Source organism: Uloborus diversus, chromosome 10 (assembly GCF_026930045.1).
Source record: "Uloborus diversus isolate 005 chromosome 10, Udiv.v.3.1, whole genome shotgun sequence".
In the NCBI taxonomy this organism is placed as follows: Eukaryota; Metazoa; Arthropoda; class Arachnida; order Araneae; family Uloboridae; genus Uloborus; species Uloborus diversus.
In genome coordinates this window covers 134,126,757-134,145,949 of record NC_072740.1, presented here as the reverse complement: position 1 = coordinate 134,145,949, position 19,193 = coordinate 134,126,757, and the positions used below count along the sequence as shown (strand labels likewise).

General features: G+C 32.1%; 1 protein-coding gene across 1 annotated transcript in view; it reads left to right on the top strand.

The window, feature by feature from the left end:
- Positions 1-3,221: 3,221 nt before the first annotated feature.
- Positions 3,222-19,193, top strand: part of LOC129231188 (A disintegrin and metalloproteinase with thrombospondin motifs 9-like) — a 179,464-nt gene continuing 163,492 nt past the window's right edge. Inside the window, exon 1 of the mRNA XM_054865435.1 lies at positions 3,222-3,351. Within this exon, the coding sequence (XP_054721410.1) occupies positions 3,222-3,351 (130 nt within the window). The remainder of the gene's footprint in view (positions 3,352-19,193) is intronic.

Sequence of the window (19,193 nt, the reverse complement as noted above, 5' to 3'; positions counted from 1 at the left end):
GCAATAAACAGAGTTAATACACTCTCCGTACAAATTCTCAATCGAAACTCAACTTTTTATCATGCGTAACGGCTTTTTATACACACCGAAAGAGACCTCTCAACTATTCCAGAAAATGCTACACCGTTCTACACTTTCTTATTTCTTTTCATTCACAAATTTTATCAATGAAAAAATAGGGGACCGTATACTTCAGCCGAATGTATAGGGGCTGTATATTCATTACAGGAAACTAGTTACAGGTTACGTCACTACAATAATTTTAGATGAAAGATAATTTAGTAAACGCCTAATTTAGCTAGATTACGACAAATTAATCACAAAAATAATTACTATTTACAGAATTTGTAACTATATATATATATATATATATATAGGTTTATTTTTTCACCACGCTTTAAATACGGAAGGTCTTTTTTTTTTTTTTTTTTGAAAAAATCTGAGCTTGGATTTAAAAAGTATTTACTGCATAAACCGATATTAACTGTTGGTAAATAATTAATGAAGGTTTTCTTGCATACATGTCATTATGATAATTTAGCAAAACATTCAGCCGAATTAACTACTCATTCACCATTTTTCGTGTCTCAGGTCATGAAAAAGAAGAGAAAAAACATATCTGCTCTTCAAAAATGTGTGAACCTTAAATCGGCCTTCGTTTTCATTTGAATATTTAATTTTGTTTAAAAATTAGTCTTCTTAATCAAGTTGATAAATGTGATAAATAATTTTAATTACTTAAAATGCGGTATGATATTGGGGAAACAAACAGTTACAGCCAATAAGCCAAAATAGGTAAACTAGCTCTAGTAAATAAAACTATCGCGTTAAAAGTCTTCTTTTTATTCTGTAACACAAAAAAATGTAAAAGAAAAGGCTGTCAAAGGGAACAAAAAATGTTTTTACATACATTGACAAAATTTCAAATAAAAAATGTGACGAAACCACTATTCCTCATAGTAAACTGCCTCCTGAGGGCAATTAACATAATTAAGAACTTACATAAGTGATATGGATAATGTGACACTCCGTAATCTAAAAAACAGTGTTTAGACATTAAGGGCAATTTGCTTACTGCTGAATACGTTTAATTTACCCAATTTAGATTAAAATGAAGTCTCATGAAGCTAATTAAATCGTGAAATTTTCGGGCTACAGTGCGTACTTCATTAGCAAAAATAAAGAAAACTACTCATTCTTAATTGCATAAAGTTGTCTTCTTACAAACCAGTATAATTATTGCTCCGTAATTATTAAATAAATGTACTGTAAAAAAATAAAAAGTTAAAAAAATCATCTTGAATAATTTCAAACCTTTACGACACATTTTTTTCTGTGGACTAAAGAGAAATAGATGCCAAATTATGATAGATTTTTTAAATAATACTATAATTTTTTTTTTTGTAAATTAATGTCCGTATGCTGTCCTTAAAACCGTCGTTTGCGCATGCTTGAACAGACAAGTTTCGAGTAAAAACGGGATATCTTATTAGCGTGAATTTGAATTAAAATACCGTTACAAAACTACAACGAAAGTAACTCAGCTCAACTCAGCGCAAATCACCCTTCCCAATTACCCCACAAAGAAGTAAACAATGTCAGAGTCATGCTTCAACGTACTAGAGCCACCCTTTGCACCTAGGTTCGTATGGATATGTGTTTTTTCTGTTCCGAGGAACATCCGTCTCTGGAGACTTTTTCCTTGCATTTTTCGCATACTGGTTCACTAAACTACCTAACACCATAAAACTACTTAAACACCAGTGGGTTTTCAGGTAGTTTTGTTGGGTTAAGTCGAAACTAATATATTACGAAAGATAAAACTTTTTCCTGTATGCTTCGATATTATGCTTGTAATATGTTCAGGCTGACTGAACTTTCATGCACAGCAGAACCTGTATAAAATTTAGCCTATTGCTATATCCTCTCAAGGAATGGATGTTCCGGTAGAGGTGTTAAGTATGCTGCTAGACGAAAACTTCGTATAGTGTACACCTACCAGTGTATAAACACCTCCCAGTAAATGAACAATTTTTTTTTTTTTTTGAAAATGATCAGGTTTTAAAACCTTTTTCTTTGATGTATCCAGGGTCGCAGAGAGCTAAGGGGAGTCCCTCGTCAATGATGTCGCCGGGCCCCTCCCTTTCTCCAAAAAAGAAAAGGGGGAGAGTAAGAAAAAAGGGGGAATAAAAGAAAAAGGGATGTGAGAAAAAAAATCAAAACTGCTAACCAGAAAACAATTAACTCTATTTTAAGCGCCACAACAGTTAATACCAAAAGAATTAATTTTCCTTAATCTTTACATTTTCTCTTATTCAGAGTGTCCCCCTCCACCCCACTTCTTTCTTTCTTTCTTCCTTTCTTTTTTCTTTCTTTTTTTTCCTTTTTTTTTCCTTCAGTATCGCCCTTAGTTTCCGACTAGGCTGACATGGCCTCTCGTCGGGCCTGGATGTTTCAACAATAGTAACTTCCTACTACACATTTCCGGAAAGAATACGACTAGAAAGTGCTGTGTTTGTCTACTGGTTGAGGTGTTCATTCAGGTCAGGGTTCTTTTTTTTTCGTTTAAACCCCCATTATTTTAAACCCCCGTTAAGTCTTACTTTGATGCAGAACCATAAAAATGCTCACATTAAAAATTTTTTAAAAAAGTACATAGGATCATCTAATGTGTTTTTGCTGTCATGTAACAAATACAATTTTTAACGATGTTATGAATTTTTGAAAATGAAAATGCACTTAAGTATTCATTCACTAGTAGATCCCCCCCCCCCTCCACTAAGCATAGAACATTTCAGGAGTGGGAATGTTTCAATTCGTAAACATACAATGCGGCGGAACGAAGACTTCACTAAGTATGATTAAGGAAAAATAATAATAATTAATATCAGTACTCTACGTGTTTTTCGTAGTATAATATTCTTAACCGTTTGGTAATTACAAATTGTAAAAAGAAACGTGAAGCGCAGCAAAGAATGGAAGTCAATGAAAAAACACATCTGAAACATTTCAGTTAAAAAAATTTCAACCAGAAGAATTTCTGGTACATTGATAACCCGCAGGGCAAGATGAAAAATGCAATATAGTACAGAGGCGCACATTCCTAGACGATGTATATAGTATTCAAAAAAATAATTATATAAAATTCTTGTGTTTTAAATGTTCTATTTGATAGCCCTTATTCTGAACTATCTTTCGACATCGTAATTTCTAGGATAATAATGCCTTTTGAAGTGTCAGAAGAGTATTCTATCCCATTCCTCCTGAACAGCTTTCCAGTAGCTGTAAGGGTTGTGGGGCGACGTTTGGATGATGCAGATTTTACGAGTCCAAAAGTACAAAAATCCATTGGTGATACGTCAGGAGATTTAGTAGGGATATATCCGGGAAGGGTATAGCCTTGATACCGGTTTTTTTGTTCCATTTCTTTTAGAAAATTTAGAGTGACTTTTGAAGGGCGACAGCTAGCTTTGCCTTGATGCAGTTCCAAAGGTTGATGGCACTGTGGGTAAAGTAATGGTATTTTATTCAGAAGAATTGGTGATAAAATATGTTCCTGGGGAGAGTATTTAGAGTGAATCTTAAGTTTTTTCCCACTCTCTTTTTTTTTAATTTGCCACTACTGTTTGACACGGATTGTATGGAATTGGCAAACATCCAGTTAAGGCGACTCCATCTGAATGAGGGGAAAAATAAAAATGTTATGCGCGTATTCTTCTCATTTGAATGAGACTCTGCTTAATTTAGAGGCTAACATACATCTGCAAAATCTGACATCTCTGAAAATTAATAGATGCTTCCATTTCCGCGTGTAAACCGGATGTTTGCCTTTCCATACAATCCGTGGTTAGACAGTATATGAAAAACTAGCAACAATCATGAATCCTTTAGAAAAGCTTTCTTTCGATTCTTTGGACCATGTATGTATTTTTTTCCTCCCTTTTCATGAAAATAAATGGCTCTTTTTTTTACTTCAATCACTTAAATACACCCACAATTCATCTATTAAGGCTCTTTTTTCTCATTTTTCTTAGGAAAAGTGATTTGGACAAGAAATAAGATTTCTCTTTGGAAAGAGCAAAAATATAGCCTTCGAACCACTGCTTCGTTAAAAACTCCATTTTGAATAAAAACAAATCTTTCAAACCGCAGACGATAATTTTAACTTTTAAAAACATAGTACAATAGGGAAGTTGCAACCTATTAAATGTTCATATTTTGTCTATTGGATATTGTTAATTGAGCCTCAAAACTAAAAAATTCACCATCGCCGAATTTTAAAACACCGTGGTTGATTTTTAATGAATTTTTAAAAATCCACGCGCAAAAGTGCGCTCTTCTGAAACGTCACGAGCCTACGTCACAGGGCGCGAATGGGCATCCTTCCGCCGAAGATCCCTTGTTTTCGCTAGGGACATTTTGAGCGCGCTGATATTTTTATTTTTTAGAAATTCAATAATCCTTTTGAACACACTATGGATACCGGATTCGTTAAAGCACAATCTAAATAATCTTCCTCAAGCAATATCAATGATGATATTCGAATATTTAAGAGAGGATGAGAGGTTTAATGTTCCAGATCATCGAAGTCGAAAGCACGTTCTTCGGTTTCTCCCATGACATGGGAACCGGTTCGCTAGCGTTTCTCTCCTATCGGAAGACGCATGACGTCACTTCCTATGCCATTTGACGTCACAAGGGCTTGAACTTTAAAAATTAATTTTAAAAAAACTACTTATCGTATCGCAAAAATTTTTTCACCTATGATGTTCATGCATGTTATTCTGTCATATAAAAATAAAATTGAAAAATCGAAAACTTCCCTATTGTAATTATTTCTTTTGCAGCAACCAATTTTTTATTCCCGCTAATCAAAATCGTCTAAAAAATGTCCGAACAGCCTGTGTAAACCTAAATGAGCATTTAATGCATCTCAAATATATATTTGCGTGCTCTTCTAATTTAGACACATATGCCAATTCAGGATGTAACACAAAGTAGCAGAAAATACTGGATGTGGTTGATTAATGATGTAATACTGATAAAAAATTGAAATCAATATGTCACTCATATTATAAGTGAACCAACTTCTTTTCCCCAGAGATAATGCGATAAAACGAGTCCTTAAGATCAGAAAAGTTTCTTTTTCTACATTCACGTTCTCGAGACATGTCAATTAGTTAAAAAGAAATGTCTTCACTATCTTCTGCTTCATATACCGTGTTTTTGTTTAGTCTCCATTTACTTCCTTTCTGCAGTCTGTCATCATCTTCCTTCGGCCTAACGCCCCATTTCGAAAATCCAGCTTTTATTTAGTTCCGACTTGCTCGATGTTAATGGTGTGGAAAATTCCGCTCTGCTCGAAGTTCTCTCTTTATTTAACGATTTCTGAAGCAAACCGAGGATGTGGAAAGACAACAAAACAACGTAGTAATTGTAAGAGAACTAAGTTGCTTTTTAAGTATGCTCTATCACTTTTTAGAATGAGTGTTTTCAAAGAAATATTGCCGCTTCTTTCTGATTTTGGGTGGTTTTTTAGATGTGATTATTCCATTTTTAAATTAGCGTAAAATATTGTATTCTACTTCATTTTACACAAGAGCAAACCCGCATGATTAATACTTTAAAAACAACAATTTCAAAAATGACGAAAAAGTAATCAAATTTGAACCTATAATACCCAAAACAGCTCCGACTATGTGGTATTCAAATTTGAAAAATTCAAATACTCAAGTCAGCATGTACTCATTTTTGAATATGTAATAATTTCAAAATTGAGTATTTACCGAATTACGTACTCATTTTTGAGTATGAAATAATTCAGCACACTATTTGAAAACATGGGTATTCGTATTTGAAACAAAAGGTTTCAGTTAAATTTCAAAGCATGAATGTACTAATTTTTGAAAACTTCAATAGGCACTATTTTCAAGGGCGCCTCGAACCTAATTTTTTTGAGAGGGAGAATTTCCAATTTACCGAATGAAATTCCAAATTTTACCAAATGATAACTTTTATAGTGAGCCTAATATCATAAAAAATAAACTACAATTTTTCAATGCTGTTTCCAAATTTGCCAAATCGTCAGACAAAATTTGTCGAATCAGGAAATTTTTCAAGGTTACAGTAAACTTTTGTGGCCTCCCATCTATTTTTCGCCCCTGACTATTTTTGCAACTCAATGAAAAAAATCGGGTATGTGGTGCCAAAAAGTGAAACTAGATAGCAAGCAGTTTTCCTTAAGTTAGGACGGTTTGTTTTTCGTACGAGTTACAAATTTCAATACTGATCCTTGTTAACTAATAAGAATTCCGGTTCCACAGTGTTTTATAACCAGTTGTTTATGGGTTAAGAAAACAAATCCATTCCTCAATAAGCCATTCTGCAGTAAGAAGTTAAAAGAACGAAAAACAGTCACCAGTAAGAACTCAAACTATTATTACAATCTGGCTTTGTGTTTTTCAACATAGCTATTCCATTTTTACGATTATGCCCATTATTCCTCATAAAACAATCTCTCCCGCTTGAATTATCTTCACCCTTGATTACTGTGTAACTTTCTGGGTTATTTGATCATCCTCAAAACAATTTCTTATTTAAATCTACAGCTCAGTGATTCTCAACCTGTGGGACTCCCTCATCCCCTAGGGGGCGCAAGCACATTCGAGGAGAGGCGCGAAAATATCCAAAAGAAAATATTATTTAAAATAATTGCTTAATTGACTGAAAGGAAATTCAGACATACAAATAGAAAAGAAAATGCATTTTAGCATATTCAATAATTATCTTATTAAAGTAAACAACTTCTGAATCAGAAGTTAGTTAATAAAAAACATATCAAATTTAAAAGACATGCCGTAATTATTAGTGACTTCCGTGAGTCTGTCTTGAAGAACAAAGTTTTTCGAAGGATGGATTAATATTAGAAATAGCCAATCTCAGTTCTGTTTCTATATTTAGCCGAGATCTATATTTTGTCTTCAAAGGAGCCACGGCAGAAAATCCAGTTTCACAAAGGTAAAATGAATTTTTCTTCCTCATCAATGAGGAGTCCTTATAAGAGGGAATCCTATGAAATGGATCTCTAACCCACTCGTAACTTGCTATCAGTTTGTCGTAATTAAGAAAATACTTTTTAACATTCTCTGCCAGCATGACTAAATGATTTTCAATGGTGACATAAACAACTTTTACATGTTCTTCTTCAGCTTTGTAAATTTTAGTACTGATAGAGGTTGATATTCAACCTCATCTAGGTTCTTGATTGCTTCCAATTTATTTGCATTCAGTTCTTTAATTTCCTATGTTCTAACAAGACTATGATCAAATCAAAGTTATGGGTAGAATATTAAATTTGTTTAAGGAAATTGTCAATATTTTTATCTAATAACTTGCTTTAATATCCCAACTAGCTTCAGTTTCAAATTTTAACTGTGCCCTCGTATTGACGGAAGGGGGGGGGGGGGGGGGTCGTGAGCTCCCGTCTGTGTTTAAAGGGGGGCACAGAGCCTAAAAGGTTGAGAACCCCTGCTACAGCCTTTAACTGAGCTAACTCTTTCTTTGAGACTTCATATCCGATTCTATGCTTCCAAACTGTTGGATTAATTCGAGCACTTCTGAGAAGATTTCATGTTCAATTCTTAATTCCTTTGAATTACATAGTGAACGAGTTCTGGCATCCTTCAGAACACTTTTTATTCAAATTCATGCTTCTCAACTGTTGTGGTAACTCTGCCATTCTGTAGGGCACTTCGAGTTATATTTCATTACAGAGTCTGGCATCATTGAGGCTTTACGCTTAATTCAGTACTCAGCAATTCCCTGGCATTCTGTTAAGTTCAACGTAAGGGAGTGTGGGCAAAGTGAACCAGTTAAGATAAATTATCTTTTTCAAAATGAACAAGTGGGAAATTTAGTTTGAAAATTACAGAACAGAAAGAGAAAATATTGTGTTTTATAAGAGAGCTTGCTTTGAAATGCTGTTTATAATTTTGAGAAGTAAATTTGTACTTTCACATAAAAGTGAAAAATAATCACTTTGTTTACATTCCCCTAAGCGAGAAAATTAATCGTTGGAATATTTTCCATTTGTTTATCGATAATATTTTTTTTCAAAAAAGTAAAAAAAGCGAGTGAATAAACGATTATTTGAACCAATAAATAAAACAATTAATGACTGAATTAAAAAAAAATAATTAATGCATGATTAAACAAATTAGTAAATTATGAATAAATAAGGGAAATAATAAATATACGACTATATAAGGCTTAATTGATAAATGAATACATCAATTATTGTGTAAATGAATTAATAAATAACTGAAACAAAGTAATCCACTTTGCCCCGTACACACTTGAAAAATTTTACTACACATTTAAACTTGCACAATTAAACCACATCTAATTTCAAATAAAAAAGCACTCCTCTGAGCATCAATAGGTATTAATTAATATTTGAAAGCAAGTACGTTCCCATTGTATGAAATCAAAATTTCTATCATATACGCTACATGATATTAATTATATACCTCAATCTTCAGAGGTACCTTTTCTTCACTGGAATCAAAAACATGTTCAAAAAAAACAAGGGTTTAATTATTTTACAATTTCCCTTTACCCGACATTCCTTAACAGCATTTGTGGAGTAACTCTGACATTTTACAGTACAACAACAATTGCATTGGCTGTAATTGTAGGGGCCAGCTAGTGGTGCGACCCGGGTCATACATAATACTATCTCCCTTCTTCGACGCGACTGATACGCTGATACCTAGGTTATGACTTGTGCGTGGTGTGGCAGATAAGCAGCGCTCAACAAACTAGGTTTTAGAGAAGAGATAATCGCTGTTCTTGCACCTTCAACATAGGCGCGAATCCGTGAAACTCTTCCTAAGTGGTCCCATTAAATGATAAATCTTGAATATGATATCCAAAAAGACTACATTTTACGAGATTACTTTAATTTTTATTTATTTTGCTTCATTTTATTTGATTATTTATTTTTACGTTACAAGCCTAGTAAAATCATAATTATTCAAAGATTTGAAACGCACAAAATATATCTTCACGTTAGGCATCAAACATTATAGTAATATACTGTAACAACTGCGTTTGATAAGTGTAAACATTATCATTATAAGGTTCAAGTAGTTTTCATAATGATTAAGTTACCAAAATTGTTAATTTTCAAAATATAAATGAAATAATATCAATGCTTTGTACATTGCGTGTTAAATTCGGTTTTACGAAATGTAATACTAGTCACTTGAAAAAATTCAAAACTGCACGCAGAGAAGAACAAAAAATAAACACTGGATTTAAAAAAAGCAATTTGTTGTATTTAAAATACACTTTTTGAGTGCAGCGTATTTAAATAACTAGCATCTAGGCTTGTGAAACAACTTAATAACAAGTTTTAATTAACGAACACTGAACAATGCTGTGTCACATAAATTACGAAACGTATATTCCATGTATGGGATTTTGGTATCTTGCACTGAAAAACTACCCTAGCACCGATAAAATTTACTATTTTTTGACTCGAAATATTGTTGTCTCTCATTTTCTTGTTGCACAAGAGTAAATGTTTATCAGTTAAATATACTTCGTGAAGGGAAAGTAAAATTGAAAAATGAAGTTAAACAGCATTTATTAGCCACGATTAAATGTTCATCATTTTTTTAACAATGGTTTTCCTACTAACTAAATAAAGTAAAAACAATCTTTCTCAGGGTTAAGGTAAAGTTTTCAGATACATATTTAATGTGTAACGGTGAAAAGGCATTTTTTTTTTTTTTAACGAACTTCATGGATTTAAAACGATTTGTTAAATATTGACACTGTGGCTTAGTTTTTAAAAGGAAAAAATAGCATCCTGTTTTTTAACCACTTCACTACATTACAGTACTTTTTACTTGGAAATATTATACGTAACAGAAAAATTTTGTTCTGATATAAATAATTAAATTTTGATCAGTTTAAGCTTCGTGTCAGTAATTTTTATTTAAAAAAGTATAAGATCAAGTGAAATTGTTAAAGCTTTACATTTTTCCATCATACGAAACGAAATGCTTACAATTTACGAAAGAGCAAATTTCTTTCTAATGTGCATGTAGAGAAAAAACGGGAAATTTCTTCTTTCCACTGTCTACCTTTTCTTCTTGTGAATCTGGAATATAATTTTAAAATGTAGGGGAAACTGGGGTTAGTTGGTACAAATTTTTTTTAATATTTTTTACGCTAAACTATTTCAAGTATTTATTACATGTGTGAAACTTTAAAATGCATCTAGACTGTTTGCGTTCATAATATATTTTTTAAAAAATGATTAGAAGCCACTACTCCGAAATCTTTCAAAACTTTTGAATAGATGTACATTGTAACAACTTACCTCACCACGGGGCATGTTGTTTACACTATATGGGGTAAGTTGTTACATGATACATATATATAAGTAATAAAATGAATCTTACACATTTTGTGGTTTATTCTGCTAAAATTTTAAAAATTCTCAACCACGTTAAAAATCAAACTTTTTTGTCTTTACAGATTTACTTGATTAATGACTTCTTCTGATAATTTATGATCATCATAATCATTGTCCGAATTACAATTTTTACAAGCATATAATTTATCAAACTTAGCACATCGGTCATGTGCCCATTCGTCACAATTATGACATCGAAGCCTAGATTTTTTGGATTCTGAGTACGGTTTAATGCAATTTATGCAGGACCAGTCTTCTTCATCCAAAGGATGCATTGTTTGGACGCGCCTTTTTGCACTTTCTTTGTCTCATGATTTCTTCTATGTTAGAGACAATTTCCTTTTCAGAGATTTTTGTTTCTCAGCTTCGGCTTGCAAAACATTTTTTACTTGTGTATCAGTTAAAGTGGCGCTGAACTATGGTTTCCGCTTGCGAGTCGTCATCACTTCTGCACTGTCTGTAGCGTTGGAGAAAGACCTAAATACCATTTGAATAATACATTTATTATTATTATTATCATTGTTGCTATTATTATTTATTCAACCATGCATATTAACAATAAATTAAATCATATAATGAAATAGATCAGAATTATTATTATCGTCATCAAACTACAGCATTTTACATGAATGAAATCATGCAATGAAACAAATCAGAAATACTACTTACTACCATATTTTTTTTATCTTACTGCAGCATCTCTGTATTGTCATGAATTTTATTTCGTATTGATCGGCTGCCTTACGTAATGAACTACCTGCCATTACTTCTTTACCCACCTTCAGATATGTTTATTTAGGTGTTTTGCTCCTGTCCGTCTTGCTTTTATAATCCCCCCGCCATATCACCTTTAAAACGAAAACATAACATTAAATTAAAACTTGTATGGGGCAAGTTTTTTACTTGTAACAACTAGCCTCAACAAAACTGTAACAACTTGCCATATATGACGCCACTTCACATCTTTGCACATATTACTGGTATAATATCTTTGTACAAAACTTTTAAATATGTTTGTACTTACATGAAAATGTAGGCTTTCACATGGTAACGAAATCAATCCGTTATCTGCAACGGCTTTGTCACACATAGAAAAATAACAGCGGAAAACAAAAATACTTCGAGACTTAAAAATCCGTTTTCCTTGAGCACTCTCCTTGCTACCGACTGCAAACACTCCAGTGACCGTCAGGGAATGCAGATGGGGGATCATCTAGTGCAAGGAAAGTCAGTTTCTATTGGCGGTTAGTTTTAAATTCGAATGTAACAACTTACCCCGTGTAACAACTAACACCGGTTTCCGTTACTTTGAGCACACACATTGAAACCTGCGACTGGAATCTACTAGTTCGTCTATAACACTTGGAAAATCCTTTTAATAATTATGTAAGTCATTTATACGTTTGAGTCAGAGATAATACAAAAAGGAGAGAAGTAATATATTGAGTCATATTTAATTAGTGTATAGTTTATTTTGCTAGCATTTTCCCCGGAAATTTTAAAGATAAAAAGTAATCATTTATAGAGATAAAGAAATACATTGAATTACATTGAAGAATTTTAAATTATCGACTGTTTTCAGAGTATGCATTAGAAAATAAATATATAATCGAAAATAATTGGCGATGAAATAAGAGTATGCTTGTAAGCACGTCTCAATTCGATTTCATGTTGTTTTTTTCCTTAAGAGCTCTTGAGGCTATATAAATATTTTTTATCCAAGTTTGTTTCAAATGTCTTGATTTTGAAATCTAATGCAATAAAGATAGCAAAGTTTGGACTTGAAAATATCCTTTAATAGAATAAGTATACAAACTACATTCTCCAACATGAACGGGTTACGCGAAGTAACGATATGATTACTCAATAAAACTAAAATTGTTTCACCGATGTATTTCTTATAGGCAAGGCACTTTATCATTTTAATGGTATTCGTTATTTGGTGGAAATTTGATCGCGCGTTTTTGAGTCGGCATTTGAATTTTTATTTGCCTAGTACTCTTGGTTTTCTTTTAAAACTAGTGTACTACAGACAATTCAATTATGAAAGTAAATAATCGACTCAGCATTCGTATATTTTTGTAAAGTAAATCATTCATTTTGTACAGAAAGTTTTTCTTTAAAAGAAGAACAGTGAATAAAGATCGCATATAATGGAAATTGGAGTGTTGTTAGCCTTTTTATGGGGGGGGGGGTAGATAAGAAATATTCCAGTCATAATTTGGGTTAATGACAAGTTATGGTCAGCCAAGTCGGTAAGGGACAGGTTTGTTTTCTATTATCAATATCAAGTTTTCAATTGATGTTCTAGCAACAACAACAGTGGATGCTAAAAACGGATTCTTTTAAAAAATCCATCACCACATTTTTTCCCAACATAGATTTTTATCGACAGTGTAATTTATTATGTTAACGCATATCAGTTACCAATAGCGAATTTTCTTTGCATTTAAGTATTTGTAGTGTTTCTCTCTTTTTCATCTGATCAAAGTGTTGTTCATACTTACTCGTTCCCGTTTACCCTTTTTGCGTCAAGTAGGTACATTTTTGCCATCAATTCAGATTTTTAAAAAACCTTTCAAGTTAATGTGTCCATAACTAGTCAATTAAGAGTGTGTATTTTAGTTGTGGCGACATATGACCATGATTACTACTATTATTAACTAATTGGTATGTCTTATTAGACGCTGACATCGTGTACAAAGAAATGTATTAGAATTACATATTTTGTGAAATTTTATTTATTTTATAGAAAAAAAAAGAGTTAGTTGTACAGGCATTGGCAACCTACGGCTCAGTAGAATCATATCTGATTCATAGTGAGCGCAGTTATGATGAGATCCGCTGATTACCGACTGGGTTGCGATAATTCGCTGTAAAAAAGAAGTGCAGGAGCTGATCTCCATTGAACTCCAAACAAAATTTAAGCACTGTAATGCCTATAATATTAATCTAATGATTAATGTTTATGTAAAGACATTTTGAATTTAAATGGAAAGTATTGCTGATGTCTGAAATGGAAAAAGGAAAAATTCAGAGGGAGAAACTATTAAATGATATTTAATCATATGATAATACGATTTAGGAATTTAACTTTTTATTTTCGATCTAAAGAAAAAATAAGTTTAGAGTGTACTACTTAGGCACTTCACTCCTTACAAAAACATGGTATACTTCTTTTTACGAAGAAACAAAAAACTACACGTTGGAAACCATATTTATTTTTATCAGACACACCAAAAAAAAAAAATCTAAAGAATGGATATTTGATTCCCCAAAGCATCATTAGCCAAAGCAAGGGAAAAAAACAGCAGCGATAATAAACCTATTAGCAATATACGTGCAAAAAATAATATATTTTGTACAATGATAAGATGGAGAAAAGTTTTTTCCCTGGAAGATTCATTCATCATATTTTATTTACTTTTCATATTTATCTCCACATGCTTTTCTTATTATTTTGTGCATTTTTTTCCTCTCTATGCTCCATCTAGAATATTCGATTCTAATACACCATCAACATTTGTGTTTCTTGGTTGTCTGATACTTTTCTGATTATTTATTTATACGTATCGATCTCGTAGCAATCCTAGTTTTTTTTTTTTTTTTTTGCTTTTGACCGTTTCTTCTTCTGGTGTATTTGATTATACTTTTATTAATCTCTCTTTTTACGTGTATTTAGCGTTTTCGCTACGTAGTGAAACAAATGAGAAAATATTTATTTCCCGCTTTTTTTTTTACATCCATGATGTATAGTTTGTATCATAAAGATAAAATTATAATTACGCTATTTTTTTAAAAACATGGTCTCACGATTGTTAAAAAGTTTACATGTGCAAATATGTTTATAACATGGTCGCAGTTAAAACTCAATATTTCCTTGAATTTAGAAAAACGAGAATTCGTAGTGGAACACAGTTTGATTGTTTTATTAATTTGTGAATTTATTTAAAAATTAGGTTGTGAAAAGAAACATAAGTTTATTTTCTACGTATTGATTTATGTTCTGTATTTAATTTTGTTTTCTTAATATGTTTGACATTAATCACATCGTTACTCGTGATAAACATTACTCTCTTTTTCTAACTTCAAGATGAGGAAAACTAATTTAAATGTGCCCATTTCGTTGCAGAATATTACGATGTTCATTATTTGTACCGGAACAATATTTTGCAATAGTTCATTCGGGTACTTTCTTTATGGCAGGCATTTTTTCACACAAAATTGAATTTAAATTCAATTGGTATCAAAAAATTTTAATCCGTGCAGTCAGAACAAGAGTGTGTTATGGTTACACAGTGGCTGAAAATATGACTGGACCAGAAACATTCACAGATTTTCAAAATATCAATGTGCAATTCTTTTAGTGCAATATTTTCACTGACTACACACCCTATACAAAAAAGTTCCTTTAAAAACACTCTAGTCGTCAAAATAGGACATAATGTATTTGGGCAGAACCATCATATAAGAAAGCAGTTTCAAGCCTGATGCAATATTTTAAAAACATGGAAGGAATGATAGAAGTAATTAACGTTCCGTGTAAAAGTTATAATGTTATACATATGTAGAACAAAATTATAATTAAAAATAGTTGTGTGATTAAACATTGTTAAGTTATGTTTATTTGCAGTTTAATATTGAAAAAAGGAAAACAAAATTAAACATTTTAAGAAGCACGCTCATCCCAAAAAAATATAGCTTAAGGCAATTGAATTTGTTCTTAAATCTTGATTGAAACAATTACGTCTTCGGAATATAATGTGATTGAATTGTTGAAGCACTTTCGCATTAAAAAAATATTTTGTATGCAGGTTATAAATGAAGACTGTCATTGTATTGTTACATTTTCACTTTAATGCAGCTGAAAAAATAAAGGAAAAAATTTAATTTGAAAACATCAGGTTAAATAATCTACTTTAATCGTAAAATCAGTCATCAACATCAAATGTTTATGACCTTCCATAAATATAATTTATGCCAAGTTTACAAATTAGTTTTAATTCTTAAGGCTATAAATACGGTGACGGTATTTACTGTAAAAAAATTAATTAACGTTTTGATTTAGTTCATTTACTTATAAAGGGTGTCCCAAAATTAACGCAAGATTTGAATTTGCCGCCATTTTTGCAATAAATTGTGCGCAATCTTAAAAAAAGAACAATTTGGCAGCTGAGGGTCTAGGGTTATTACAAATGGAGCGTTTTCGATTCTATAATGCGTTTTCATTATCGAACAATTATTTGAAAAATAATGAAAGTTTGGGCGGGTCAAGCAGTTTACTGTTATTGGCGCTCGATATCGCAATTAGGTAATGCGCAGGTGGTTGTGGGATTGCTGACATAGACGTTTGACTTCAAATAACCCCATAGGGAGAAGTCTAATGATGTAAAATCATACGATCTAGGGTACAATTCATATCACCGAAACGAGAGGGTACACGAGCAGGAAATTCCTCATGCAGTGATTGAATTGTTTCGCTGGCTGTATAATAGTATAACACTCCATTTTTACTAACCCTAAACTCCCAGCTGTCAAATTGTTCTTTTTCCGTGGCTGCCAACAATTCACAGCAAAAATTGTGGCAAATTCAAATCTTGCGTTAATTTTGGGACACCCTTTAAAAGGTTTATTAATGCTAAAAATTGTACGTATTCCATCAACACTATAGGATACTGCAAAAATGTTTTCTAATCACAATGTTTCGGTTATTATCAGTGATTAATTTGCATTTAAACTCTCAAGAGCTCAATTCCTATTCTTCGTTTTTCTGCGAAATATTTTACTAATTTAGAGGGAACGTAACGGAACTCTCCGACGATGGGCTCCGGAGATCAATTCCGAATTTAATAAATTGTCCTTTTCATTCCTCCTTTTACCTCGCATTCTAACATTTTAGTATTTCAGAAAAGTTTGGTATCAAATTTACTGTATCCTGATGTTAGTGTTCTAGTTAACGCTGAATATATATATAAGTAAAAACTATAAATTGTTTTCTGCTGTCAAATTCAAAACAAGTTTTTCAACGGCTATCGAAATAAAGTGCATTTTTTTATTGTACAGCTGTCCACCTGCGGAACTGAACAGTATTCTTGAAGTCGGCTGTAGTGAAAAAAGAAACTTTTTGTTATTGAAAAGTAGTACCCCACTGGATCATAGAAGCTCAACCCCTGTCCTTATTTATTTATTTGAATTCAGGCAAATTTCATATTGTTTAAACCTTAATGTGTGCATTAACTGAAAAATTACTGGGCTTCTGTATCCTTTTTACTGGAAATTAAGTCCTGGTCACGATAATGGTACAACTGCTTTATCCACTTAACGCATTTGCCGGCGTCTGACACAGGTGGAAGTTACCGGCAAACTTGCACATTCCCGTGTCTCAGCCCGGTTTCTTGCACGTAATTCTGATTCCTGTCTGGTGTTCGTTCTAGTAAAAGTAGATAGAGTAGATTTTAGTTAAATATATTTACCAAAAATAGCGGTACTTGTGCAGCATTTTTCTTGCGTGAACCACGTCGCGCATTTTGATGATTAGCCATAAACTTGTAGGAAATTCTGTGTATAAAGCAGTTGATTGGTGCGGAAATAGTAACATATCCATTTAATGGAATTTTTAACCATTCTTTTGCTTGTAAGTATGACAGCTTGATTTAATTTAATTTTAGTATTTTGAAATTAAAAATTAACGTGCAATCAAATAGTTTACACTTTATTTGTTTAACATTTTCTTTAAAATACCCCACCTCTCACTCCCTAATCACCTTTCTCCCCATACAATTGAAATTTCAAAAAATAATTTACGCCTTACCTATATATGCATTTTTTGTCGACCAAAAAAATTGATCATTTTTTGCTAGTTTTTACTGGAAACAAAATCGTGCCTTGTGTGTTAATTCTTCAGCATATTCTTCTATTTCTTCTTTTCTTTTTGCATATATCTTTTCAAAAAGAATAAAGAAAAAAGAATTCACGGCAAAATCAAACAGGCGTTTCCTTTCAGTATTTTGAGTCAACTTGCTCGACTCCGCTCGTTTACCGCCTTGAATTAAAATTCTGATATCAGATTAAAAGCACTGATAGTTGTCACTGTTCACATACCATACTTCATAGTAAAGAAAAAAAAAAACACTTTTTATAATTCATATCTAATGAGCCGCCATTAAGCAATTCATCTGACAAAACTGTGGATATAACACACCAATCTATCTGAAATCATTTTTTAATTTGTTTACAAAGTACTGCAAGCGAATCCGGGACCATTTATCCAACCGTTATCACTCACATTTATCTAATCAAAGATTTATAAATCACCAACGGGGTCACAGTTTCCATCTGAAATATTCAGACTAATTTCTTCTATCATTTGGCAACTAGGGGTCCATGCGTTTGACTTTTCTGATGTCGTTCATTGGCGTCATCAAAAGTCACCTCCGGGGTCAATCTTCTGCATATCGTCTCTGCGCAGACAAGATCTTGCTGCTGTCTTTGATTTATTGTTAGAAATCTTTCGAGGACATTAACCAAAGCCATTTAGAAATATATTTTATTAATTATTGGACAATCCTTGTAAACTGTCTGTGCGATCTATGTTATTACTATAACTTTCGTCAGTGTTTTGATGTATCAAATGGACTATTCGTCCACATATGCCCTAAATGCTCACAAGGAATTGCATTTGCGACTTCTTATGAAGTTTTTGTGACTCTGTTGAGCGACTTCTTGAAAGTTTGGTGCAGTATGCACTATAACTTTATCTTACAACTATACAAGGGCTGACGAAAATCTAAGGACCAACATACCCAAATATTTTCTTAAAAATATATTAATTCTAACTAACGGATAGCTTGCAGCGCCGTCTTCCTATCTAATATGAAAGTGTAAGAACAGGAGAAAAAAAATCTTAGGTTTAAAATTAATGTAAATACATAAAGGTCTTTTCCGCAGACGAAAGAAATAGATTTGAAGGATTTGTTTAAAAAACTGTTAATTACTTTCTTGTTAAAGACAACGATGTATTTTTGTTATGTAATACGTTTTTTATGTACTTTCTAGTTTTTCTAACGTAAAAGACAATGAGTAATTAGATAAAAGAAATAGTAAATTCCTATTAATCCTTTGAGGTCTCTTTATTTTTCAACGAATTTTTTTTTAAATACGGGCATTTTTTTTTAATGAAAAACGATTTAAAAAAATGTGTACAAGTTTCAATATATATTACAACCCAAATTCAAAATAATTGAATATTAGAACTGTTTACACAAAACTTTTTAATGAGTTGGATAAAATGAACGCATGTAAACGAAAGAAAGTAAGGTATGTTGGTTTTGAATGGAGTATAACATTTTCAACAAATTTGCAGATACTTTTTTTTTTCAAATTTCAAGGTCGTTAACACATTTGGAAATTGTGTTAATTTTTTATGGGTCAAACAAGTAGAATAATCAATTGAATTGAATTTGAAAAGCAGTGAAAAGATTTGCGTACCTGTTAACCGATAGGTTGCTGCAAGTATATAGGTTGACGGCCGGAAAAGTTTACATTTTTTTGTATTTAACGTGATGAATTGGAAACATCAAAGTTGCTCACAGTATGATTGTTTAAAGTTAGAAAGAAAACAATTTATCATGGATCAAATTAACGTTCTCCAATCTATGGTCTCGAAGATTTTAAAAGAAAATAGAAGAACCGATCCAGTATCCTCCTA